General features: G+C 46.3%; 1 protein-coding gene across 2 annotated transcripts; it reads right to left on the bottom strand.

The window, feature by feature from the left end:
* Positions 1-60: 60 nt before the first annotated feature.
* Positions 61-24,674, bottom strand: LOC110493417 (pyrroline-5-carboxylate reductase 1, mitochondrial). 2 transcript variants are annotated; one of them, XM_036948125.1, is made up of 9 exons: positions 24,519-24,674; positions 23,254-23,342; positions 22,940-23,010; positions 20,180-20,359; positions 18,629-18,736; positions 14,665-14,778; positions 14,015-14,107; positions 6,348-6,511; positions 61-6,261 (listed from the first exon to the last, which is right to left on the bottom strand). In XM_036948125.1, the coding sequence occupies exons 2-9, from the start codon at positions 23,318-23,320 to the stop codon at positions 6,255-6,257; spliced, it is 804 nt and encodes a 267-aa protein (XP_036804020.1). In that variant the 5' UTR covers positions 23,321-23,342; positions 24,519-24,674; the 3' UTR covers positions 61-6,254. The 2 variants fall into 2 exon arrangements, with proteins under 2 accessions (XP_036804020.1, XP_036804019.1); XM_036948124.1 differs by having other exon boundaries at positions 61-6,271.
* Between the last annotated feature and the right edge of the window lie 2,627 nt (positions 24,675-27,301).

A 27,301-nucleotide genomic window follows, 5' to 3' on the forward strand; every position in this document is an offset into this window, starting at 1 on the left:
AATTAGGGACGCCGGCAGAGACTCTGGGGCCGGGAGCGTGGAGTGGGACGCGGGAGACAGTTTTAATCAAGGCCTTTATTTTTATTTTTTTACACACACACTTTAATCAAAGGCCACTTTTAACCGTAATCTAGGTAATCCTGTAGGCTGCAAGCGGTTAGTATTGTTCCGCTGTGATTGGGGAACATTTATCTCCACAGCCGCTTGTCTCCGCGGTTTTCCTGCATATTGTCATTACCTTCTACACCTGGCGCCTCGTAAAGTATGTCGTCTAATCAAACTGCAGACTTTACAATGGACACGCCGTGGAGGACAACTCTCACACAACATGGTCTTCTGCAGTCACATTTCAGAGGCAAACAAACAATTGGCCTGTGTCCCGTCATATTGTTGAAGGTAATATAAAAGTTATTGTAGAAGTAAAATGAACTTGGATGACTTTATTTTAGTTTGACTTTAAAAGTAGAGTATAAAAGGAGAGAAAAAAAGACAGGAAATGAACCATGATTTGAATTGCAGGAGGGCTGGGGGTCACCCCCATTACAATCTAAATAGCAATGTGCCACCAAAAAGTAGATGTTGACCTTGGGTAACCCCAAGAGCCAGTCTGTGCATGCTCATTGGCACCCACATTTCCTAGTGCACTACTTTTGACCACAGCCCTATGGGTCCTAGTCAGAAGTGTTGCACTATATAGGGAATAGAATGCCACATCCACCCTGACCTGAACCTCTCCTGGACCTGACATGTCACCCACCTCCTTCAGATTGCCGACAGGGTTCTAAAACCGGCGGCTCGTTTCCTCCCTCGCCAACCAATCAGAATCCGTATCTATGGCAGCGAGGGAAAAACTGTCTACATCCTGACTCCCAAATGCCACCACATTCCCTGTATAGTAGACAACACTGGACCAGGACCCTCAGAGCACTATGTAGGGAATAGGGTGGTACATTTGGTACACAGCCACTCTTCACAAATGTCTATTTGTATCCGTGGGGGCACTGGGGTTGAAACTTTACCCCGTCTGTCCCCCGTTGAGTATGTGACGATGACGGGCCATGACATCTGTAGAACTGTACTTGTCAAGGCAACAGGGGGGGACACACACACGTTCATATACTGTGACTTCCCCCGTGTCTCCAGATGCCGAGTTGAAACAACTGACCAGCTAGAGCTGGGCTGCATCCCAATACTCTATGGTAGGTAGCTTCCTCGACTTGCCTCCTTTCACTACCATATGCTAACTCATTATACAATGTAGGACAGAGCCTTTGGTAATTGACCATACACATTTTCCTAATCAGTATCAAAACATACAAATGAATAGTTCCATGTTAAAGTGACTGACGACAGAGATAAAGTAAATATACTGGAAGGTTAAATCCCACGTTCCCTTTCAGAGAGACATAATAACATGGTAGCATCTTCACTGAAGGATGAGTCTTCCTCACTTAACAGATAGACAGAACATGTCTGCAGATGATCAGATTGTTACATCACGTTGCTGTGGTTACTGAGATGTTGAACATGTCTCCAGGTCTGGTTTAGTTCTGGTAATCTATGCAGATGATCAGATTGTTACATCACATTGCTGTGGTTACTGAGATGTTGAACATGTCTCCAGGTCTGGTTTAGTTCTGGTAATCTATGCAGATGATCAGATTGTTACATCACATTGCTGTGGTTACTGAGATGTTGAACATGTCTCCAGGTCTGGTTTAGTTCTGGTAATCTATGCAGATGATCAGATTGTTACATCACATTGCTGTGGTTACTGAGATGTTGAACATGTCTCCAGGTCTGGTTTAGTTCTGGTAATCTATGCAGATGATCAGATTGTTACATCACGTTGCTGTGGTTACTGAGATGTTGAACATGTCTCCAGGTCTGGTTTAGTTCTGGTAATCTATGCAGATGATCAGATTGTTACATCACGTTGCTGTGGTTACTGAGATGTTGAACACGTCTCCAGGTATGGGTTAGTTCTGGTAATCTATGCAGATGATCAGATTGTTACATCACGTTGCTGTGGTTACTGAGATGTTGAACACGTCTCCAGGTATGGGTTAGTTCTGGTAATCTATGCAGATGATCAGATTGTTACATCACGTTGCTGTGGTTACTGAGATGTTGAACATGTCTCCAGGTATGGGTTAGTTCTGGTAATCTATGCAGATGATCAGATTGTTACATCACGTTGCTGTGGTTACTGAGATGTTGAACACGTCTCCAGGTCTGGTTTAGTTCTGGTAATCTATGCAGATGATCAGATTGTTACATCACGTTGCTGTGGTTACTGAGATGTTGAACATGTCTCCAGGTCTGGTTTAGTTCTGGTAATCTATGCAGATGATCAGATTGTTACATCACGTTGCTGTGGTTACTGAGATGTTGAACACGTCTCCAGGTATGGGTTAGTTCTGGTAATCTATGCAGATGATCAGATTGTTACATCACGTTGCTGTGGTTACTGAGATGTTGAACATGTCTCCAGGTCTGGTTTAGTTCTGGTAATCTATGCAGATGATCAGATTGTTACATCACGTTGCTGTGGTTACTGAGATGTTGAACACGTCTCCAGGTATGGGTTAGTTCTGGTAATCTATGCAGATGATCAGATTGTTACATCACGTTGCTGTGGTTACTGAGATGTTGAACATGTCTCCAGGTATGGGTTAGTTCTGGTAATCTATGCAGATGATCAGATTGTTACATCACATTGCTGTGGTTACTGAGATGTTGAACACGTCTCCAGGTATGGGTTAGTTCTGGTAATCTATGCAGATGATCAGATTGTTACATCACGTTGCTGTGGTTACTGAGATGTTGAACATGTCTCCAGGTCTGGTTTAGTTCTGGTAATCTATGCAGATGATCAGATTGTTACATCACGTTGCTGTGGTTACTGAGATGTTGAACACGTCTCCAGGTATGGTTTAGTTCTGGTAATCTATGCAGATGATCAGATTGTTACATCACGTTGCTGTGGTTACTGAGATGTTGAACATGTCTCCAGGTATGGGTTAGTTCTGGTAATCTATGCAGATGATCAGATTGTTACATCACATTGCTGTGGTTACTGAGATGTTGAACATGTCTCCAGGTATGGGTTAGTTCTGGTAATCTATGCAGATGATCAGATTGTTACATCACGTTGCTGTGGTTACTGAGATGTTGAACATGTCTCCAGGTCTGGTTTAGTTCTGGTAATCTATGCAGATGATCAGATTGTTACATCACATTGCTGTGGTTACTGAGATGTTGAACATGTCTCCAGGTATGGGTTAGTTCTGGTAATCTATGCAGATGATCAGATTGTTACATCACGTTGCTGTGGTTACTGAGATGTTGAACATGTCTCCAGGTATGGGTTAGTTCTGGTAATCTATGCAGATGATCAGATTGTTACATCACGTTGCTGTGGTTACTGAGATGTTGAACATGTCTCCAGGTATGGGTTAGTTCTGGTAATCTATGCAGATGATCAGATTGTTACATCACGTTGCTGTGGTTACTGAGATGTTGAACACGTCTCCAGGTCTGGTTTAGTTCTGGTAATCTATGCAGATGATCAGATTGTTACATCACATTGCTGTGGTTACTGAGATGTTGAACATGTCTCCAGGTATGGTTTAGTTCTGGTAATCTATGCAGATGATCAGATTGTTACATCACGTTGCTGTGGTTACTGAGATGTTGAACACGTCTCCAGGTCTGGTTTAGTTCTGGTAATCTATGCAGATGATCAGATTGTTACATCACGTTGCTGTGGTTACTGAGATGTTGAACATGTCTCCAGGTATGGGTTAGTTCTGGTAATCTATGCAGATGATCAGATTGTTACATCACATTGCTGTGGTTACTGAGATGTTGAACATGTCTCCAGGTATGGGTTAGTTCTGGTAATCTATGCAGATGATCAGATTGTTACATCACATTGCTGTGGTTACTGAGATGTTGAACATGTCTCCAGGTCTGGTTTAGTTCTGGTAATCTATGCAGATGATCAGATTGTTACATCACATTGCTGTGGTTACTGAGATGTTGAACATGTCTCCAGGTCTGGTTTAGTTCTGGTAATCTATGCAGATGATCAGATTGTTACATCACATTGCTGTGGTTACTGAGATGTTGAACATGTCTCCAGGTATGGTTTAGTTCTGGTAATCTATGCAGATGATCAGATTGTTACATCACGTTGCTGTGGTTACTGAGATGTTGAACATGTCTCCAGGTCTGGTTTAGTTCTGGTAATCTATGCAGATGATCAGATTGTTACATCACATTGCTGTGGTTACTGAGATGTTGAACATGTCTCCAGGTCTGGTTTAGTTCTGGTAATCTATGCAGATGATCAGATTGTTACATCACGTTGCTGTGGTTACTGAGATGTTGAACACGTCTCCAGGTCTGGTTTAGTTCTGGTAATCTATGCAGATTACTAGTGGCTAGTGTTCATTTGTCTGGTGGCTAGTGTTTATTTGTCTGGTGGCTAGTGTTCATTTGTCTGGTGGCTAGTGTTCATTTGTCTGGTGGCTAGTGTTCATTTGTCTGGTGGCTACTGTTCACTTGTCTGGTGGCTACTGTTCATTTGTCTGGTGGCTAGTGTTCATTTGTCTGGTGGCTAGTGTTCAGTTGTCTGGTGGCTAGTGTTCATTTGTCTGGTGGCTAGTGTTCATTTGTCTGGTGGCTAGTGTTCATTTGTCTGGTGGCTAGTGTTCATTTGTCTGGTGGCTAGTGTTCATTTGTCTGGTGGCTAGTGTTCATTTGTCTGGTGGCTAGTGTTCATTTGTCTGGTGGCTAGTGTTCAGTTGTCTGGTGGCTAGTGTTCAGTTGTCTGGTGGCTAGTGTTCAGTTGTCTGGTGGCTAGTGTTCATTTGTCTGGTGGCTAGTGTTCATTTGTCTGGTGGCTAGTGTTCAGTTGTCTGGTGGCTAGTGTTCATTTGTCTGGTGGCTAGTGTTCACTCGTCTGGTGGCTAGTGTTTATTTAACATACGGACAATAGAATATGTAAAAAAACAAAAACTCAAAACAGTTGTTGTTCAGTCAGTCCATAAAATAACACTGTAGGTCAAGAATAACGACAAGAAAATCACAACAAGCCAAATAAAAGGCTTTTCATGGCATGATCTGGCTTCATAGAAAATACATTGTAACTGTCTGTATAGTACACTTGGTGTAAATCCCAAATGGCAGCCTATTTCCTTTATAGTGCACTACCTTTGACCCCTATTGGGGAGGGGGAGAATAGGGTGCAATTTGGGACACTACCTTAGAAACGGCTTGCCTAGGTACCCAAACGCCTTGCTCCCGTGAAAACGCTAGGCCACTAGCATTAATTCTCCGCCATGAGTCTGGATCTGAGTATCCCGCCCCTGACAGGTTTTCCTGAACACAAAGGTTCCGATTGGTCCCAGAAACAAATGGGTTGGGCCAGAGTCAAAGCACACGTGAGTAAAGAGGTGTTTTTAAAAAAAAATTGTCATTGGCTTTGATGCTCTGATTGGTTCGAGGTGATCCAATCGCTGATCACTTTTGTACAACATCCCTCATTATGACGTCACCACAAACAACTTAAACGTTTGCAGTGAACAGAGCAGTGGGAAGAATTCAGTTTGAGTCATCAGGCAAAAAAATACATCACTGAAGCCATTTGTTGCCTGCTTCGGCTGCAGGGGCAACATTAAAAAGAAAACGCTCAGAAAGAAATGCATTGCAAAGAACAGATTCTATGAATTCCTCTGTCATGCAGAATAAGGAATCATGTCAGCTCTATGCATTGCATTTCTATCTGAAATATTCACTGATGTTTTGGCCCATTGGGTCGTTATCACCGCGGAGACACACATCCTCAGACAGACTGAAGACAAGGTAGACAGGCGGCATGTTGTACATGCATTTCTGTTCACTTGTGTGTACACGGACTCCCTGTCAGACAAGGCTATGGGTCTGTGCAAGCTGCATTTCCAAATTTTGAGAGAAAGAGAGTATGTGTGTGTGTGTGTGTGTCCATCCATCGCTGTTCTTCTTGACAGGTCCTGGGGGGTTTCTCCTGACGCGGATTCCTGGTGTTATAGGTGGTGTGTGCGTGTCTCCATCTCAGTTGTTCTTCTTGACAGGTCCTGGGGGGTTTCTCCTGAGGCTGAGTCCTGGCTTGCCGTTGACCCCTGACCCCTGGCTGACCCCAGGCTGCTGCAGGACCTTGTCCAGGGTGGTCTTCTTAATGGCTGCCGGGGAGATGCGCTCCTGGTCCGCTAGGAACTGCAGCTCCCTGAGGAGGAGGGGAGGAGGTAAGTCAGCATGTCTGTGTGTGTCTGGTTTCAGGTGTGTGTCTCCCCCCACCTCACCGTGTCCTGATACAAGAAGCCTCCACGGCGTTGATGAGCAGACTGCGGAATCCGCCACTCTCCATCACGTGCAGGGCGTGGATGGTGGCTCCCCCAGGGGAACACACGTTGTCCTTCAGCTGGCCAGGGTGCAGCTCAGAGTCCAACAACATCTTAGCTGCTCCCTGTGGGTGAAGGAGGAGAGACAGACAGAGGGAGGGAGTCACCATCAGTCAACCACAAAACCAGCAAGGGCATCATATTGACTCCATTTAGATTTTAGAATTAAAATGGGAGCTGGGGTGGGGGGGTGGGGTAGTAAGCAAAAACAGTTCAAAGGTCATCATTATTTACAATCTGAGGTTAGCCCGGGACTAAGCGAGTGTTCACACATTGTAAAGTGGGATAGCATCCACCTTAGCAGAAGCTAGCTGCCCTGCTCCAGAGTAGCGTTAGCTCAGACAGCGCACACTAGCCCCAAAAACACCGTGGACACTAGCCCCAGAAACACCGTGCACACTAGCCCCAAAAACACCGTGCACACTAGCCCCAAAAACACCGCGCTCACTAGCCCCAAAAACACTGCGCACACTAGCCCCAGAAACACCGTGCACACTAGCCCCAAAAACACCGTGCACACTAGCCCCAAAAACACCGCGCTCACTAGCCCCAAAAACACTGCGCACACTAGCCCCAGAAACACCGTGCACACTAGCCCCAAAAACACCGTGCACACTAGCCCCAAAAACACCGCGCTCACTAGCCCCAAAAACACCGTGGACACTAGCCCCAAAAACACCGTGGACACTAGCCCCAAAAACACCGTGGACACTAGCCCCAAAAACACCGCGCTCACTAGCCCCAAAAACACCGTGGACACTAGCCCCAGAAACACCGTGCACACTAGCCCCAAAAACACCGCGCTCACTAGCCCCAAAAACACCGTGGACACTAGCCCCAGAAACACCGTGCACACTAGCCCCAAAAACACCGCGCTCACTAGCCCCAAAAACACCGCGCTCACTAGCCCCAGAAACACCGTGCACACTAGCCCCAGAAACACCGCGCTCACTAGCCCCAAAAACACCGCGCTCACTAGCCCCAGAAACACCGTGCACACTAGCCCCAAAAACACCGCGCTCACTAGCCCCAAAAACACCGTGGACACTAACCCCAAAAACACCGTGCACACTAGCCCCAGAAACACCGTGCACGCTAGCCCCAGAAACACCGTGGACACTAGCCCCCAAAACACCGTGCACACTAGCCCCAAAAACACCGTGGACACTAGCCCCAAAAACACCGTGCACACTAGCCCCAAAAACACTGTGCACACTAGCCCCAAAAACACCGTGCACACTAGCCCCAGAAACACCGTGCACACTAGCCCCAAAAACACCGTGCACACTAGCCCCAAAAACACCGTGCACACTAGCCCCAGAAACACCGTGCACACTAGCCCCAGAAACACCGTGCACACTGGCCCCAGAAACACCGTGCACACTAGCCCCAAAAACACCACGCTCACTAGCCCCAGAAACACCGTGCACACTAGCCCCAAAAACACCGTGCACACTAGCCCCAGAAACACCACGCTCACTAGCCCCAGAAACACCGTGCACACTAGCCCCAAAAACACCGTGCACACTAGCCCCAGAAACACCACGCTCACTAGCCCCAGAAACACCGTGGACACTAGCCCCAGAAACACCGTGCACACTAGCCCCAAAAACACCACGCTCACTAGCCCCAGAAACACCGTGGACACTAGCCCCAGAAACACCGTGCACACTAGCCCCAGAAACACCGTGCACACTAGCCCCAGAAACACCGTGGACACTAGCCCCAGAAACACCGTGCACACTAGCCCCAGAAACACCGTGGACACTAGCCCCAGAAACACCGTGGACACTAGCCCCAGAAACACCGCGCTCACTAGCCCCAAAAACACCGCGCTCACTAGCCCCAGAAACACCGTGCACACTAGCCCCAGAAACACCGTGGACACTAGCCCCAGAAACACCGTGGACACTAGCCCCAGAAACACCGCGCACACTAGCCCCAGAAACACCGTGCACACTAGCCCCAAAAACACCGCGCTCACTAGCCCCAGAAACACTGTGCACACTAGCCCCAGAAACACCGTGGACACTAGCCCCAGAAACACCGTGCACACTAGCCCCAGAAACACCGTGCACACTAGCCCCAGAAACACCGTGCACACTAGCCCCAGAAACACCGTGCACACTAGCCCCAGAAACACCGTGCACACTAGCCCCAGAAACACCGTGCACACTAGCCCCAGAAACACCGTGGACACTAGCCCCAGAAACACCGTGCACACTAGCCCCAGAAACACCGTGCACACTAGCCCCAGAAACACCGTGGACACTAGCCCCAGAAACACCGTGGACACTAGCCCCAGAAACACCGTGCACACTAGCCCCAGAAACACCGTGCACACTAGCCCCAGAAACACCGCGCACACTAGCCCCAGAAACACCGTGCACACTAGCCCCAAAAACACCGCGCTCACTAGCCCCAGAAACACTGTGCACACTAGCCCCAGAAACACCGTGGACACTAGCCCCAGAAACACCGTGCACACTAGCCCCAGAAACACCGTGCACACTAGCCCCAGAAACACCGTGCACACTAGCCCCAGAAACACCGTGCACACTAGCCCCAGAAACACCGTGCACACTAGCCCCAGAAACACCGTGGACACTAGCCCCAGAAACACCGTGCACACTAGCCCCAGAAACACCGTGCACACTAGCCCCAGAAACACCGTGGACACTAGCCCCAGAAACACCGTGGACACTAGCCCCAGAAACACCGTGCACACTAGCCCCAGAAACACCGTGCACACTAGCCCCAGAAACACCGTGCATAAATTGCCAATGAGTGTGAATCCGGGTCAAGAACATCGCCTAGAATGGTCACTGTCCAATCACAATCCCTTAATGTACATATGCTTGTGATGCGTTCTGCGCGTTACATTGAAACTATTCCATCTGAGGACAAAACACTTTCATCCGGGCATAAACATTGGTTGCTATGCCTAACAGAAATGGTTGCTATGTAGCAGGCTGGCTAACGTCTTCTTACTCAGCCAACTAAAGCTAAAAACTCTACAGCTGGAAGAGCAGCAAACGCTCCATTTTCATTTATTTCATAGATTTAATATTGACATTTACTGTAATTGGATATATCCATGATAATATTATTATTGTTGCATGATTTCGCCGGGATCAGAAAAGTTGCCGTTTCGTTCGTGCACAGCATCGTCTTTACAGGGGTGAGATCTAATTTCATAAGTGAAAAATGATTTAAGGTCAGGCAGACAGCAAGGTTTATACAAACTAGTACCGTTGGAAATCAAATGCTAGTCTAGAAGCAATTTGAAATAATGTGTTAATAAACGTCGTATTGCTTATAACATTGGTCCCGTGTCAGATGTGTTGGTTGCATGTTGTGTTTGTCCGTTAGCTCAGGCCTAAGGAATACAAGTGACTCCGTAGCTTAGTCCAGAAGTAGCAAATGCTTGTGTGAACACAGGTTAATTAAGCTACCCCGGGACCAGTCTAGTCTGGGGCTCAGAACAATGCAGTGTGACAATGTTTTAAATGTGTTCTATACAGGCAACAAAGTGAAATTCCAACGCAAAAAAATGTCATGTTGAATTCAGAAAAACGGTCCTCCATTCTACTACTGTTACTCTGGTCTGTCTGGTGTAACGATGGGTAGCTGTTTGGGCTCTGGTCTGTCTGGTGTAACGATGGGTTGCTGTTTGGGCTCTGGTCTGTCTGGTGTAACAATGGGTAGCTGTTTGGGTTCTGGTCTGTCTGGTATAACGTTGGGTTGCAGTTTGGGCTCTGATTGTCTGGAGTAACGAGGGGTTGCTGTTTGGGCTCTGGTCTGTCTGGTGTAATGATGGGTAGCTGTTTGGGCTCTGATTGTCTGGTGTAACGATGGGTTGCTGTTTGGGCTCTGGTCTGTCTGGTGTAACGATGGGTAGCTGTTTGGGTTCTGGTCTGTCTGGTATAACGTTGGGTTGCTGTTTGGGCTCTGGTCTGTCGGGTGTAACGATGGGTTGCTGTTTGGGCTCTGGTCTGTCTGGTGTAACGATGGGTTGCTGTTTGGGCTCTGGTCTGTCTGGTGTAACGATGGGTTGCTGTTTGGGCTCTGGTCTGTCTGGTGTAACGATGGGTTGCTGTTTGGGCTCTGATTGTCTGGTGTAACAATGGGTTGCTGTTAGTACAGTACTGACCAGTTAGACCTGAGCTGTAATGATATGTGACAGTGTAATGATATGTTACTGACCAGTTAGACCTGAGCTGTAATGACATGTTACAGTGTAATGATGTGACAGTGTAATGATGTGTGACAGTGTAATGATATGTTACTGACCAGTTAGACCTGAGCTGTAATGATATATGTATGTTACAGTGTGATGATATGTGACAGTGTGATGATATGTGACAGTGTAATGATATGTGACAGTGTAATGATATGTGACAGTGTAATGATATGTGACAGTGTAATCAACCTCTCTTTCATATCGTCTGAGATCCCCAAGGATTGGAAAGCTGCCGCAGTCATCCCCCTCTTCAAAGGGGGCGACACCCTGGACCCAAACTGTTACAGACCTATATCCATCCTGCCCTGCCTATCTAAGGTCTTCGAAAGCCAAGTCAACAAACAGGTCACTGACCATCTCGAATCCCACCGTACCTTCTCCGCTGTGCAATCTGGTTTCCGAGCCGGTCACGGGTGTACCTCAGCCACGCTCAAGGTACTAAATGATATCATAACCGCCATCGATAAAAGACAGTACTGTGCAGCTGTCTTCATAGACCTTGCCAAGGCTTTCGACTCTGTCAATCACCGTATTCTTATCGGCAGACTCAGTAGCCTCGGTTTTTCGGATGACTGCCTTGCCTGGTTCACCAACTACTTTGCAGACAGAGTTCAGTGTGTCAAATCGGAGGGCATGCTGTCCGGTCCTCTGGCAGTCTCTATGGGGGTGCCACAGGGTTAAATTCTCGGGCCGACTCTTTTCTCTGTTTATATCAATGATGTTTCTCATGCTGCGGGCGATTCCCTGATCCACCTCTACGCAGACGACACCATTCTATATACTTCCGGCCCGTCCTTGGACACTGTGCTATCTAACCTCCAAACGAGCTTCAATGCCATACAGCACTCCTTCCGTGGCCTCCAACTGCTCTTAAACGCTAGTAAAACCAAATGCATGCTTTTCAACCGTTCGCTGCCTGCACCCGCACGCCTGACCAGCATCACCACCCTGGATGGTTCCGACCTTGAATATGTGGACATCTATAAGTACCTAGGTGTCTGGCTAGACTCTAAACTCTCCTTCCAGACCCATATCAAACATCTCCAATCGAAAATCAAATCAAGAGTCGGCTTTCTATTCCGCAACAAAGCCTCCTTCACTCACGCCGCCAAACTTACCCCAGTAAAACTGACTATCCTATCGATCCTCGACTTCGGCGATGTCATCTACAAAATTGCTTCCAACACTCTACTCAGCAAACTGGATGCAGTTTATCACAGTGCCATCCGTTTTGTCACTAAAGCACCTTATACCACCCACCACTGCGACTTGTATGCTCTAGTCGGCTGGCCGTCGCTACATATTCGTCGCCAGACCCACTGGCTCCAGGTCATCTACAAGTCCATGCTAGGTAAAGCTCCGCCTTATCTCAGTTCACTGGTTACGATGGCAACACCCATCCGTAGCACGCGCTCCAGCAGGTGTATCTCACTGATCATCCCTAAAGCCAACACCTCATTTGGCCGCCTTTCGTTCCAGTTCTCTGCTGCCTGTGACTGGAACGAATTGCAAAAATCGCTGAAGTTGGAGACTTTTATCTCCCTCACCAACTTCAAACATCTGCTATCTGAGCAGCTAACCGATCGCTGCAGCTGTACATAGTCTATTGGTAAATAGCCCACCCATTTTCACCTACCACATCCCCATACTGTTTTTATTTATTTATTTTTCTGCTCTTTTGCACACCAATATCTCTACCTGTACATAACCATCTGATCATTTATCACTCCAGTGTTAATCTGCATAATTGTAATTATTTGCCTACCTTCTCATGCCTTTTGCACACAATGTATATATAGACTCCCCTTTTTTCTACTGTGTTATTGACTTGTTAATTGTTTACTCCATGTGTAACTCTGTGTTGTCTGTTCACACTGCTATGCCTTATCTTGGCGAGGTCGCAGTTGTAAATGAGAACTTGTTCTCAACTATCCTATCTGGTTAAATAAAGGTGAAATAAAAAAATAAAAAAAATAAAAAAATATGTGACAGTGTAATGATATGATGTTACTGACCAGTTAGACCTGAGCTGTAATGATATGTGACAGTGTAATGATATGTGACAGTGTAATGATATGTGACAGTGTAATGATATGATGTTACTGACCAGTTAGACCTGAGCTGTAATGATATGTGACAGTGTAATGATATGTGACAGTGTAATGATATGTGACAGTGTAATGATATGATGTTACTGACCAGTTAGACCTGAGCTGTAATGATATGTGACAGTGGGATGATATGTGACAGTGTGATGATATGTGGCAGTGTGATGATATGTGACAGTGTGATGATATGTGACAGTGTAATGATATGTTACTGACCAGTTAGACCTGAGCTGAAATGATATGTGACAGTGTGATGATATGTGGCAGTGTGATGATATGTGACAGTGTGATGATATGTGACAGTGTGATGATGTGTTACTGACCAGTTAGACCTGAGCTGAAATGATATGTGACAGTGTGATGATGTGACAGTGTGATGATGTGACAGTGTGATGATGTGGCAGTGTGATGATATGTGACAGTGTGATGATATGTGACAGTGTGATGATGTGACAGTGTAATGATATGTGACAGTGTAATGATGTGACAGTGTAATGATGTGTGACAGTGTAATGATGTGACAGTGTAATGATATGTTACAGTGTAATGATATGATGTTACTGACCAGTTAGACCTGAGCTGTAATGATGTGTGACAGTGTAATGATATGTTACAGTGTGATGAATGATATGTGACAGTGTGATGATGTGACAGTGTAATGATGTGTGACAGTGTAATGATGTGTGACAGTGTAATGATAGGTGACAGTGTAATGATGTGTGACAGTGTAATGATGTGTGACAGTGTAATGATGTGTGACAGTGTGATGATATGTGACAGTGTGACGATATGTGACAGTGTAATGATGTGTGACAGTGTAATGATGTGTTACAGTGTAATGATATGTGACAGTGTAATGATGTGTTACAGTGTAATGATATGTGACAGTGTAATGATGTGTGACAGTGTAATGATGTGTGACAGTGTGATGATATGTGACAGTGTAATGATATGTGACAGTGTAATGATGTGTGACAGTGTAATGATGTGTTACAGTGTAATGATATGTGACAGTGTAATGATGTGTGACAGTGTAATGATGTGTGACAGTGTAATGATGTGTGACAGTGTAATGATGTGTGACAGTGTAATGATGTGTGACAGTGTAATGATGTGTGACAGTGTAATGATGTGTGACAGTGTAATGATGTGTGACAGTGTAATGATGTGTGACAGTGTAATGATGTGTGACAGTGTGATACTATGATGTTACTGACCAGTAGTGCCTGAGCTCCCAGTCTGACCGCTAGTCTCCTGGGTAGACCCATCTTCACCCCTCCATCGGCTAGGGCATCCAGAGCTGTGAACGCCTGTCATCACACACACAACCACTTCTTTATTTAGGCCAGAAATCACTCACTGAGATACATTGTGAGTGGGTTCTTAGCAGTGTGTAATTTGTATGGAGGAAGGTCAACAGTGACTCACCCCCTCTACCCCTCTATGATAGGTCAGTGACTCACGTAGGCATGGCCACGCCCCTCTACCCCTCTATGATAGGTCAGTGACTCACGTAGGCATGGCCAGGCCCCTCTAGGATAGGTCAGTGACTCATGTAGGCATGGCCAGGCCCCTCTAGGATAGGTCAGTGACTCACGTAGGCATGGCCAGGCCCATCTACCCCTCTATGATAGGTCAGTGACTCACGTAGGAATGGCCAGGCCCCTCTACCCCTCTATGATAGGTCAGTGATTCACGTAGGCATGGCCAGGCCCCTCTACGATAGGTCAGTGACCCACGTAGGCATGGCCAGGCCCCTCTACCCCTCTATTATAGGTCAGGCCCCTATACCCCTCTATGATAGGTCAGTGACTCACATAGGCATGGCCAGGCCCCTCTACCCCTCTATGATAGGTCAGTAACTCACGTAGGCGGGGCCGCTGCCACTGAGGCCGGTGACGGCATCGATAAGGTCCTCCTCCACCTCTGTACAGAACCCAACACTGGCCATCAGCTGTTCCAACAACTTACCATCCTCCACCTGGGGGGGGTGGGGGGGGGAAGAGAGAGAACGGTATTAAGATAAGAGATGGAGATTTTACCCTCATTTCACTGTAGAAAAACTTTTTTGCAACGGAGACAGGTTCACCCGGTTTTCTTCTGGTTGGTGCCTAAAGAATGTGTGTGTGTGTGTGCCTCAGCATGTGCCTAATGAATGTGTGTGTGTGTGTGTACCTCAGCATGTGCCTAGTTAATGTGTGTGTGTGTACCTCAGCATGTGCCTAGTTAATGTGTGTGTGTGTACCTCAGCATGTGCCTAATGAATGTGTGTGTGTGTGTGTACCTCAGCATGTGCCTAGTTAATGTGTGTGTGTGTACCTCAGCATGTGCCTAATGAATGTGTGTGTGTGTGTGTGTGTGTGTGTGTGCCTCAGCATGTGCCTAATGAATGTGTGTGTGTGTGTGTACCTCAGCATGTGCCTAGTTAATGTGTGTGTGTGTACCTCAGCATGTGCCTAATGAATGTGTGTGTGTGTGTGTACCTCAGCATGTGCCTAGTTAATGTGTGTGTGTGTACCTCAGCATGTGCCTAATGAATGTGTGTGTGTGTGTGTACCTCAGCATGTGCCTAATGAATGTGTGTGTGTGTGTGTACCTCAGCATGTGCCTAATGAATGTGTGTGTGTGTGTGTACCTCAGCATGTGCCTAATGAATGTGTGTGTGTACCTCAGCATGTGCCTAATGAATGTGTGTGTGTGTGTGTACCTCAGCATGTGCCTAGTTAATGTGTGTGTGTGTACCTCAGCATGTGCCTAATGAATGTGTGTGTGTGTGTGTACCTCAGCATGTGCCTAATGAATGTGTGTGTGTGTGTGTACCTCAGCATGTGCCTAGTTAATGTGTGTGTGTGTACCTCAGCATGTGCCTAATGAATGTGTGTGTGTGTACCTCAGCATGTGCCTAATGAATGTGTGTGTGTGTGTGTACCTCAGCATGTGCCTAATGAATGTGTGTGTGTGTGTGTACCTCAGCATGTGCCTAATGAATGTGTGTGTGTGTGTACCTCAGCATGTGCCTAATGAATGTGTGTGTGTGTACCTCAGCATGTGCCTAGTTAATGTGTGTGTGTGTACCTCAGCATGTGCCTAATGAATGTGTGTGTGTGTGTACCTCAGCATGTGCCTAATGAATGTGTGTGTGTGTACCTCAGCATGTGCCTAGTTAATGTGTGTGTGTGTACCTCAGCATGTGCCTAGTTAATGTGTGTGTGTGTGTGTACCTCAGCATGTGCCTAATGAATGTGTGTGTGTGTACCTCAGCATGTGCCTAATGAATGTGTGTGTGTGTGTACCTCAGCATGTGCCTAATGAATGTGTGTGTGTGTACCTCAGCATGTGCCTAGTTAATGTGTGTGTGTGTACCTCAGCATGTGCCTAGTTAATGTGTGTGTGTGTGTGTGTACCTCAGCATGTGCCTAATGAATGTGTGTGTGTGTACCTCAGCATGTGCCTAATGAATGTGTGTGTGTGTGTACCTCAGCATGTGCCTAATGAATGTGTGTGTGTGTACCTCAGCATGTGCCTAATGAATGTGTGTGTGTGTACCTCAGCATGTGCCTAATGAATGTGTGTGTGTGTGCCTCAGCATGTGCCTAGTTAATGTGTGTGTGTGTGCCTCAGCATGTGCCTAGTTAATGTGTGTGTGTGTTCCTCAGCATGTGCCTAATGAATGTGTGTGTGTGTACCTCAGCATGTGCCTAGTTAATGTGTGTGTGTGTGTGTGTGTGCCTCAGCATGTGCCTAGTTAATGTGTGTGTGTGTGCCTAAGCATGTGCCTAGTTAATGTGTGTGTGTGTGCCTCAGCATGTGCCTAGTTAATGTGTGTGTGTGTGTGTGTGTGCCTCAGCATGTGCCTAGTTAATGTGTGTGTGTGTGCCTAAGCATGTGCCTAGTTAATGTGTGTGTGTGTGCCTAAGCATGTGCCTAGTTAATGTGTGTGTGTGTGCCTCAGCATGTGCCTAGTTAATGTGTGTGTGTGTACCTCAGCATGTGCCTAGTTAATGTGTGTGTGTGTACCTCAGCATGTGCCTAGTTAATGTGTGTGTGTGTACCTCAGCATGTGCCTAGTTAATGTGTGTGTGTGTACCTCAGCATGTGCCTAGTTAATGTGTGTGTGTGTTCCTCAGCATGTGCCTAGTTAATGTGTGTGTGTGTTCCTCAGCATGTGCCTAGTTAATGTGTGTGTGTGTTCCTCAGCATGTGCCTAATGAATGTGTGTGTGTGTTCCTCAGCATGTGCCTAGTTAATGTGTGTGTGTGTACCTCAGCATGTGCCTAGTTAATGTGTGTGTGTGTACCTCAGCATGTGCCTAGTTAATGTGTGTGTGTGTACCTCAGCATGTGCCTAGTTAATGTGTGTGTGTGTTCCTCAGCATGTGCCTAGTTAATGTGTGTGTGTGTACCTCAGCATGTGCCTAGTTAATGTGTGTGTGTGTACCTCAGCATGTGCCTAGTTAATGTGTGTGTGTGTACCTCAGCATGTGCCTAGTTAATGTGTGTGTGTGTACCTCAGCATGTGCCTAGTTAATGTGTGTGTGTGTGTACCTCAGCATGTGCCTAGTTAATGTGTGTGTGTGTACCTCAGAATGTGCCTAGTTAATGTGTGTGTGTGTACCTCAGCATGTGCCTAGTTAATGTGTGTGTGTGTACCTCAGAATGTGCCTAGTTAATGTGTGTGTGTGTACCTCAGCATGTGCCTAGTTAATGTGTGTGTGTGTACCTCAGCATGTGCCTAGTTAATGTGTGTGTGTGTACCTCAGCATGTGCCTAGTTAATGTGTGTGTGTGTACCTCAGCATGTGCCTAGTTAATGTGTGTGTGTGTGCCTCAGCATGTGCCTAGTTAATGTGTGTGTGTGTGCCTCAGCATGTGCCTAGTTAATGTGTGTGTGTGTGCCTCAGCATGTGCCTAGTTAATGTGTGTGTGTGTGCCTAAGCATGTGCCTAGTTAATGTGTGTGTGTGTGCCTCAGCATGTGCCTAGTTAATGTGTGTGTGTGTGCCTCAGCATGTGCCTAGTTAATGTGTGTGTGTGTGCCTCAGCATGTGCCTAGTTAATGTGTGTGTGTGTGCCTCAGCATGTGCCTAGTTAATGTGTGTGTGTGTGCCTCAGCATGTGCCTAGTTAATGTGTGTGTGTGTACCTCAGCATGTGCCTAGTTAATGTGTGTGTGTGTACCTCAGAATGTGCCTAGTTAATGTGTGTGTGTGTACCTCAGCATGTGCCTAGTTAATGTGTGTGTGTGTACCTCAGCATGTGCCTAGTTAATGTGTGTGTGTGTACCTCAGCATGTGCCTAGTTAATGTGTGTGTGTGTACCTCAGCATGTGCCTAGTTAATGTGTGTGTGTGTACCTCAGCATGTGCCTAGTTAATGTGTGTGTGTGTACCTCAGCATGTGCCTAGTTAATGTGTGTGTGTGTACCTCAGCATGTGCCTAGTTAATGTGTGTGTGTGTACCTCAGCATGTGCCTAGTTAATGTGTGTGTGTGTACCTCAGCATGTGCCTAGTTAATGTGTGTGTGTGTACCTCAGCATGTGCCTAGTTAATGTGTGTGTGTGTGTACCTCAGAATGTGCCTAGTTAATGTGTGTGTGTGTACCTCAGCATGTGCCTAGTTAATGTGTGTGTGTGTACCTCAGAATGTGCCTAGTTAATGTGTGTACCTCAGAATGTGCCTAGTGAATGTGTGTGTACCTCAGCATGTGCCTAGTTAATGTGTGTGTGTGTGCCTCAGCATGTGCCTAGTTAATGTGTGTGTGTGTACCTCAGCATGTGCCTAGTGAATGTGTGTGTGTGTACCTCAGCATGTGCCTAGTGAATGTGTGTGTGTGTACCTCAGCATGTGTTCCTGTAGCGTAGACTGTAGCTCCCTCTCTCACCACGACGGGGGTGTTGGTCATACACCTCATCACCTTGGGGAACGGACGGTACTGAAGCAGCTTCTGGGGGGACAAAAGGAGAGAGAGATGGGTTAGTGAAGGGGAGAGAGGTAAAGAGAGAAACACTTGTAAGATTTGTCAAGATCAATTATTTGACAAGAGAACATGTGTGAGTGGATGGATGGGGGGGTCAGACTGAGGATGATAATATTGGTTAGAGGTGGTACCGGAGGGAGCCTCCTACTACACGGAGGAGGTACCGGAGGGAGCCTCCTACTACACGGAGGAGGTACCGGAGGGAGCCTCCTACTACACGGAGGTGGTACCGGAGGGAGCCTCCTACTACACGGAGGTGGTACCGGAGGGAGCCTCCTACTACACGGAGGAGGTACCGGAGGGAGCCTCCTACTACACGGAGGTGGTACCGGAGGGAGCCTCCTACTACACGGAGGTGGTACCGGAGGGAGCCTCCTACTACACGGAGGTGGTACCGGAGGGAGCCTCCTACTACACGGAGGAGGTACCGGAGGGAGCCTCCTACTACACGGAGGTGGTACCAGAGGGAGCCTCCTACTACACGGAGGAGGTACCGGAGGGAAACATCTAAATGGAGGAGACGGGGCCCTGTTATGTAAATAACAACAAAAGGTGACGAGGACAGTGTCATAAAAGGAGATTATAGGAGGAATTCTTGGGTCCTGGCAGCACTGGTGTTTAAAAGAGACACCTGGTCCATTGACCGTTCTTTAGGTTCTTCAATATTGGGCCAGTTACCGAATGGTTGCTAGTTCAAATCCCCAGAGCCAATGATAATAATATTAACAACAACAAAAACTCTGTCCATGTGCCCTTGAGCAAGGCACTTAATCCTAATTTTCTCCATGGGCGCAGTACTACTATGGCTGACCCTGTAAAACAACACATTTCACTATACCCACGTGACCATAAAACATTGCATTATGTCTTCCTCTGACATGGAGGACAGAACTAAATAGGCACTACCCCACAATACTATTTTTCAAGTGATCCATGGACTCCACCAGACCGGTCCAGGACAGGTTCTGACCTTCTCTATAGAGCTGATGGTGACTCCACCAGACCGGTCCAGGACAGGTTCTGACCTTCTCTATAGAGCTGATGGTGACTCCACCAGATGGTCCAGGACAGGTTCTGAACCTTCTCTATAGAGCTGATGGTGACTCCACCAGACCGGTCCAGGACAGGTTCTGACCTTCTCTATAGAGATGATGGTGACTGCACCAGACCGGTCCAGGACAGGTTCTGACCTTCTCTATAGAGCTGATGGTGACTCCACCAGACCGGTCCAGGACAGGTTCTGACCTTCTCTATAGAGCTGATGGTGACTGCACCAGACCGGTCCAGGACAGGATCTGACCTTCTCTATAGAGCTGATGGTGACTCCACCAGACCGGTCCAGGACAGGTTCTGACCTTCTCTATAGAGCTGATGGTGACTCCACCAGACCGGTCCAGGACAGGTTCTGACCTTCTCTATAGAGCTGATGGTGACTCCTGCAGCACAGGACACTATAAGGTGTCTGTCCTCGATGTCTGGTCCAATCTCATCCAGCACAAAGGGGATGATGTGGGGTTTGACTGCCAGGAACAGGACATCACTCTTGTTCACCACTTCCTTGTTACTGGTGGTGAGGATAGCACCCATTTTCTAGAGGAGGAGGGAGAGACAGAAAGACTGGTGGTGAGGATAGCACCCATTTTCTAGAGGAAGAGGGAGAGACAGAGAGACTGGTGGTGAGGATAGCACCCATTTTCTAGAGGAGGAGGGAGAGACAGAGAGACTGGTGGTGAGGATAGCACCCATTTTCTAGAGGAGGAGGGAGAGACAGAGAGACTGGAAGACAGAGGGAGAGACAGAAAGACGGGAAGACAGAGGGAGAGACAGAAAGACGGGAAGACAGAGGGAGAGACAGAAAGACGGGAAGACAAGAGGGAGAGACAGGTTAAGAGTGAATATGCAAGGCCTTCTAGTATGTGTACACACACAATGCAGAGCCCTCATACAAACGTTGAAGCATTACCTACCTATACACTCAGACACAGACAGACACCCTCCAGGCCACACAAACACACCCACCCCCCTAGGCCACACAAACACACCCACCCCCCCTAGGCCACACAAACACACCCACCCCCCCTAGGCCACACAAACACATCAGCTGACCACCTGTTACGCGAGTGGTAAAAAGGACCTTGTGGCTGCAATGAGCCATGGTAAGTTGCTAGCTAGCTTTAAACTTATGAAAAAACAATCAATCACTAGTTAAATAAGGTAAAATAAAATAAAATGTTGTTAACTAGGCAAGTCAAGAACAAATTCTTATTTTCAATGACGTCCTAGGAACAGCAGGTTAACTGCCTTGTTCAGGGGCAGAACGACAGATGTTTACTTTGTCAGCTCGGAGATTTGTTCTTGCAACCTTTCGGTTACTAGTCCAACGCTCTAACCACTAGGCTACCCGCCTCTAACCACTAGGCTACCTGCCGCCATAGGTAGCCTAGCCTTGATGATATTACTCTGTTAACTAGCGTAGTGTGTGGCATATAATCAATGCGGTGCCTGTTAAATTTATCATCAGATCACAGTCTACTTCAACTTTACCAAACGGGTGATGATTTAACAAAAGAGCATTCGCGAACCAAGCACAATCGTTGCACGAATGTACCTAAACCATAAACATCAATGCCTTTCTTAAAATCAATACACAGAAGTATATTTTTTAAAACCTGCATATTTGGTTAAAATAAATGCATTTTAGAAGGTAATATTAACTTGGGAAATTGTGTCACTTCTCTTGCGTTCAGTGCAAGCAGAGTCAGGGTATACGCAGTAGTTTGGGCCGCCTGGCTTGTTGCAAACCAGAATTTTACACAATTATGACATAACATTGAAGGTTGTGCAATGTAACAGCAATATTTAGACTTAGGGTTGCCACCCGTTAGATAAAATACAGAATGGTTCCGTATTTGACCATATTAATGATCAAAGGCTGTGTGTTTATTAGAATTAAGTCCATGATTTGATATTTGATAGAGCAGTCTGACTGAGCGGTGGTGGTAGGCAGCAGCAGGCTTGTGAGCATTCATTCAAACAGCACTTTAATACGTTTGCCAGCAGCTCTTAGCAATGCTTGAACCACAGCGTTGTTTATGACTTCAAGCCTATTAATTCCTGAGATTAGACTGGCAATACTAAAGTGCCTATTAGAACATCCAATAGTCAAAGGTATATGAAATACAAATGGTAGAGAGAGAAATAGTTGACGCGTCATAATTCCCATAATAACTACATCCTAAAACTTCTTAACTGGGAATATTGAACCACCAACTTTCATATGTTCTCATGTTCTGAGGAAGGAATTTAAATGTTGGCTTTTTTTACATGGCACATATTGCACTTTTACTTTCTTCTCCGACACTGTGTTTTTGCATTATTTAAACCAAATTGAACATGTTTCATTATTTATTTGAGACTAAATAGAGTTTATTTATGTATTATATTAAGCTAGAATAAAAGGGTTCATTCAGTATTGTTGTAATTGTCATTATTTCATACACATAAAATATATATTTTATTTAAAATCGGCAGGTTAATCAGTATCAGCTTTTTTTGGTCGCCCAATAATCGGTATCGGCGTTGAAAAATCATAATCGGTTGACCTCTAATCCACACCTTCCAGGCCACGTAAACACATCCACACCTTCCAGGCCACGTAAACACACCCACACCTTCCAGGCCACGTAAACACACCCACACCTTCCAGGCCACGTAAACACACCCACACCTTCCAGGCCACGTAAACACACCCACACCTTCCAGGCCACGTAAACACACCCACACCTTCCAGGCCATGTAAACACACCCACACCTTCCAGGCCACGTAAACACATCCACACCTTCCAGGCCACGTAAACACACCCACACCTTCCAGGCCACGTAAACACACCCACACCTTCCAGGCCACGTAAACACATCCACACCTTCCAGGCCATGTAAACACACCCACACCTTCCAGGCCACGTAAACACATCCACACCTTCCAGGCCACGTAAACACACCCACACCTTCCAGGCCACGTAAACACATCCACACCTTCCAGGCAAGGCAATTTAAACAACGCACATACACAACACACACTTCCTCTCATCCAGACAAAACAGGTAAGCCTGCACAGGCCTGTCCCTCTCTCGCACACAAACAGAACAAACACACATCCCTGCCTCTTACCCTCAGGCCAGCAACAGTAGGCAGATCAGTATCTGGAGAACTGGCTATGATTCTCTGAGTAGCTATTACACCTGGGGGAGAGAGGGAGACAGAGGATGGGCACAGAAAGGATTAAAGAGAGAGATGAGGTCAGGGCACAACACAGATTTGCGTCACTGGAACTGCAACTGATAACAGCTACCGTTTGTTGACATTTCAGGGCCCAGTCTTGTGTACACGAGCAGTCAGAGTGACCTGCCCTGGCCAGACAGATAAAAAAAAAAAAAAATGGGTCACGGCCTGTTGGTCATCATAACCGGTTGGCGGTTCCTTACCCGCAGATGTGAACCCTTTCACCAGCGCGTGAGCCAGCTGGCCGGCTCCGATGAATCCTACACTCATCTTTCCGGTGAAGTGGCTTGTCCTGCAAAGCCCAGATCTTACAGTCAGCACAAAAACATGACATATTACAGTCAGCACAAAGGCACAATAACTTTAGCTAAACAGTTACACGCACAAAAAGATTACTGCTCTCAAATTATGTGCACAAATTTCTTTACATCCCCGTTAGTGAGCATTTCTCCTTTGCCAAGATAATCCATCCACCTGACAGGTGTGACATTTCAAGGAGCTGATTAAACTGCATGATCATTACACAGGTGCACCTTGTGCTGGGGACAACAAAAGGCCACTCTAAGACTGCAGTTTTGTCACACAACACAATGCCAAAGATCTCAAGTTGAGGGAGAGTGCAATAGGCCTGCTGAATAAAGGAATGTCCACCAGAGCTGTTGCCAGATAATTTAATGTTTATTTCTCTACCATAAGCTGCCTCCTTGTCATTTTAGAGAATTTGGCAGTATGTCCAACCAGCCTCACAACCGCAGACTACGTGTATGGAGTCATGTGTGCGAGCGGTTTGCTGAGGTCAACGTTGTATACAGAGTGCCCCATGGTGGCGGTTGGTTATAGTATGGGCCCGGAATAAACTATGGACAAAAAAAAACACAATTGCATTTTATAGATGGCAATTTGAATGCACCGAAATAACGTGACGAGATCCTGAGGCCCATTTCTTTTAAGGTATCTATGACCAACAGATGCATATCTGCATTCCCAGTCATCTGAAATCCATAGATTCGGGCCTAATTCATTTATTTCAATTGACTGATTTCCTCAGATGAACAGTAAAATTGTTATATGTTGCGTTTATATTTTTGTTCAGTATACTTCCGTTGGGAATATTTAGCATAACATTTAGTTAGGTAGGTTAACAGTAGGCAGCTTGCATGATCTCGTTTGAGGTTCAAGACATCAATCAGTACATTGTAATGCATAACTAGCCAGCTACAACCAGATAATTGTACACTTACTGTAGCTGTTTAGCAATTTGTATTCGTTCTTGTAGCAGCAAATATAGCTAGCAGGGCTTGTAACATTAGCAATGGCTATTTACAGTAACTTAGTGGTGCAGTAACGTTACTATTTTGGTATTTGATGCTTTCTCACTAGCTAGCTTGTCTGACTGAGCAATAAATGAATTAATGAACAACAGAACATACATTGCTTAAATTGTTCTTTGCAAAATAGGTACTCTTACCTTCTGTACGATTTTCAACCCCTTTGGCCGCTGGACAGACACACCGGTGCAGTTACCGTTATTCCACCGGTTTTGGAATGAAACAAAACACCACTTCGTTGTCAACGTGGCTTCCAATCTCTATGTGTTCCGGGTAGCCGTGATGACGCGAATGAGAATGAACCAATGAATGGAGACTCTTTACCAATCCGCGTAAAGATTAGGCTCGTTGATTCACTTATGGGCGGGGTTTGTGGTCTCCGGTGCCCAGTTGCATCATTTTCCAGAGTAATAAGTAAGTGGAGCCAAAATATAGGTCAAGTTCAATGCCATATGCACATTGTAGAAGTAGGTTATGTTTATTTTGTGCCAATATGTCAACCACTTAACTTCCAGTGCCACCATATATAACCGATAGAAAGTGTGGGACTGAATGAAATCAGTTGAACGAGCTGTTGAGAAGAAGAGGGCTATGAGTGCACTGTGAATGTGTTATAAATGAATAAAGTAGGTTATAGTAAAGTCGTTCAATGAGTTGGGGCCACCTCTCTTCTTCTTCTCTTCTTAATCTGCATTGATCTCAAAACCTGGACAGTCGGTGAAAACAATACGACGAAGGGGGACAGAAAGCTTTGTTAGACTACTGAGACACTGTCATAGACGGAAGCTACATCTGTAGGACCATATGCAGTGACACAAAAAAGGAACTAGCACATTCCGTGCATAACAGACTCCCCAACCCAACCCTGTCACCTGAGCTTCCCCCCAGCAACCTCTCCCCTCTCCCCCTTCAACCCAGGTCAACAGCTTGATGATCCCCGAGAACATTGCCCTTCCCCGTCTTTTCCAAACTGCATCTATTCAGACCATGTGTGGGTCTAGACTAGCCTGGTTTCCATCCTCTATTCAGCTATAACATTCCACTCCTGCTACCACCGGAGTAGCAATGAGATTAATGTCAGCTACAAAGACTGGTACCCAGACTAGAGCTAGACTCCTGACGGAGCGGATTATCCAGGAATCTAAGAGATGCAGAATTCCCTGCCTGCCAGACATTCTCGGAATGCTGGACACTCTGAAGTTCCATGAAGGGGACTTAGTTCACAGGAATCATAGGACAGGAAATTCTCAAAAAGCCTCAAAAAGCCAAATATTACCAATAGAATTAACATCATATATTTCCTTTTTTTCTGTCTGATCTGAACTGGGAGGGGAGGGGAGGGGAGGGGAGGGGAGGGGAGGGGAGGGGAGGGGAGAGGAGACCTGACGAGACACAGAGGGGATTCTATTTCAATCAAAAGTTCAGGTCAAATCTAAGTTTTCCTAATTGATTTGAACAGAATTGCAAATCAAGAAACACACAGCCACCATTTGCTAGTGAGACAGTAGAATATTAAAAGGGATATGTGATTGGTCGGCTTCGACGTTTTCCCTTCCTGGATCCCTGGGTACTTGCTGTCTGTCTGGGTAATTTGACGAAGACCCTTAAAATTAGACAGGCTCAACCACTGTGTGTCCCCACTTTAATGAGCGCTATGTCCCCTGTCTGTCTGAATACATTCATTAACGGTGTTCTGTCTTTCTTGTGTTCGTTCTAAAATGACTCCAAAGTCTCTGGTAGATAAAAACTGTGCTTCCATTTTTCCTAGTCAAGTGTGTTTGGGGCTCTGTGCTGAACTGAACTATGGAGCAGACCTGGGTTCAATTAGTATTTTAAATCTTTGCTCTAGCCTGCCTGGAGTGCCAGATAGGTGGGGTTTACAGTGTTGTAAACTATTCTATTCATCCATTAAGCCAGGCAAGCTCAATCAAGCACAGATCAAGTATTTGAAATGATTTCAAATAGTATTTGAACCCATGCTTCGGACGGAGTGAGAAAAGAAGAATGCCCTGCAGTGGAATACCGTTCATACCAGCAGAAGCTATATATACACATCAGAATGCACGGCCAAGGGGGGTTCCGTTCCAACTATCCCAGCTGTTACCCTCTCTGTCAGTTGTACAGGATGAGAATGAAGTCAGCTAAACCCTAGGTAGAGGTTCCCCTTAGGTACAGCGACCATATAAATCAAGCGTCTCAGAGTAGGAGTGTTGATCTAGGATCAGTTTAGCCTTTTAGATCACAATCATTTAGTTTATATGGACAAGGGGGACTTGATCCTAGATCAGCACTCAATGCCCATTCCCAAATCTACCCCTTGTCACTAGGATGGGGTCTGAAACCTGTGGCCCGGGGCCATTTTCGTCCCGACACCTGATTTATTGCGGTCCCACTGGTGGTGTCAAAACTAGCCTCTCTCTCTCTCAGAGTATTTGAATATATTTAATGGTGAGGAAATATAAATATTTTAGGGAGCCAAGAAGAGATTGTAGCTGGCAGAAAGAACATCTGTGGCAAAATTAATGGTTCAAAATCACTCAATGTGATCTCTCAAACACTCAAACATAGTTGTTTTCTCCTTCCAACTAATCTTGAAAAGTGTCTGAATGAAAAACGTATTGATTTGTGCCTTCCAGCCCCCCCCCCCCCCCCCCCCCCCCCCCCCCTCTATCTTTCTCTCCCCCCCGCTCTCTCTCCTCTCACAAGTCAATTTAACACCGACTGCCTTGGCACTATCTATTCCCCTGCGTGAGTACTGAGGCGTGACAACACTCATTCGCTCTTTTTCTGAAAAAGAAATCCCCAGAGATTTATTAAAAATACCACAGACTGCCTGAATCAGTTTTGATTTGCAGAGGGGAGGGGGGCATCTAGGCGTGGACCACACACACACACACACACACACACACACACACACACACAC

This window comes from Oncorhynchus mykiss, chromosome 17, assembly GCF_013265735.2.
Source record: "Oncorhynchus mykiss isolate Arlee chromosome 17, USDA_OmykA_1.1, whole genome shotgun sequence".
In the NCBI taxonomy this organism is placed as follows: Eukaryota; Metazoa; Chordata; class Actinopteri; order Salmoniformes; family Salmonidae; genus Oncorhynchus; species Oncorhynchus mykiss.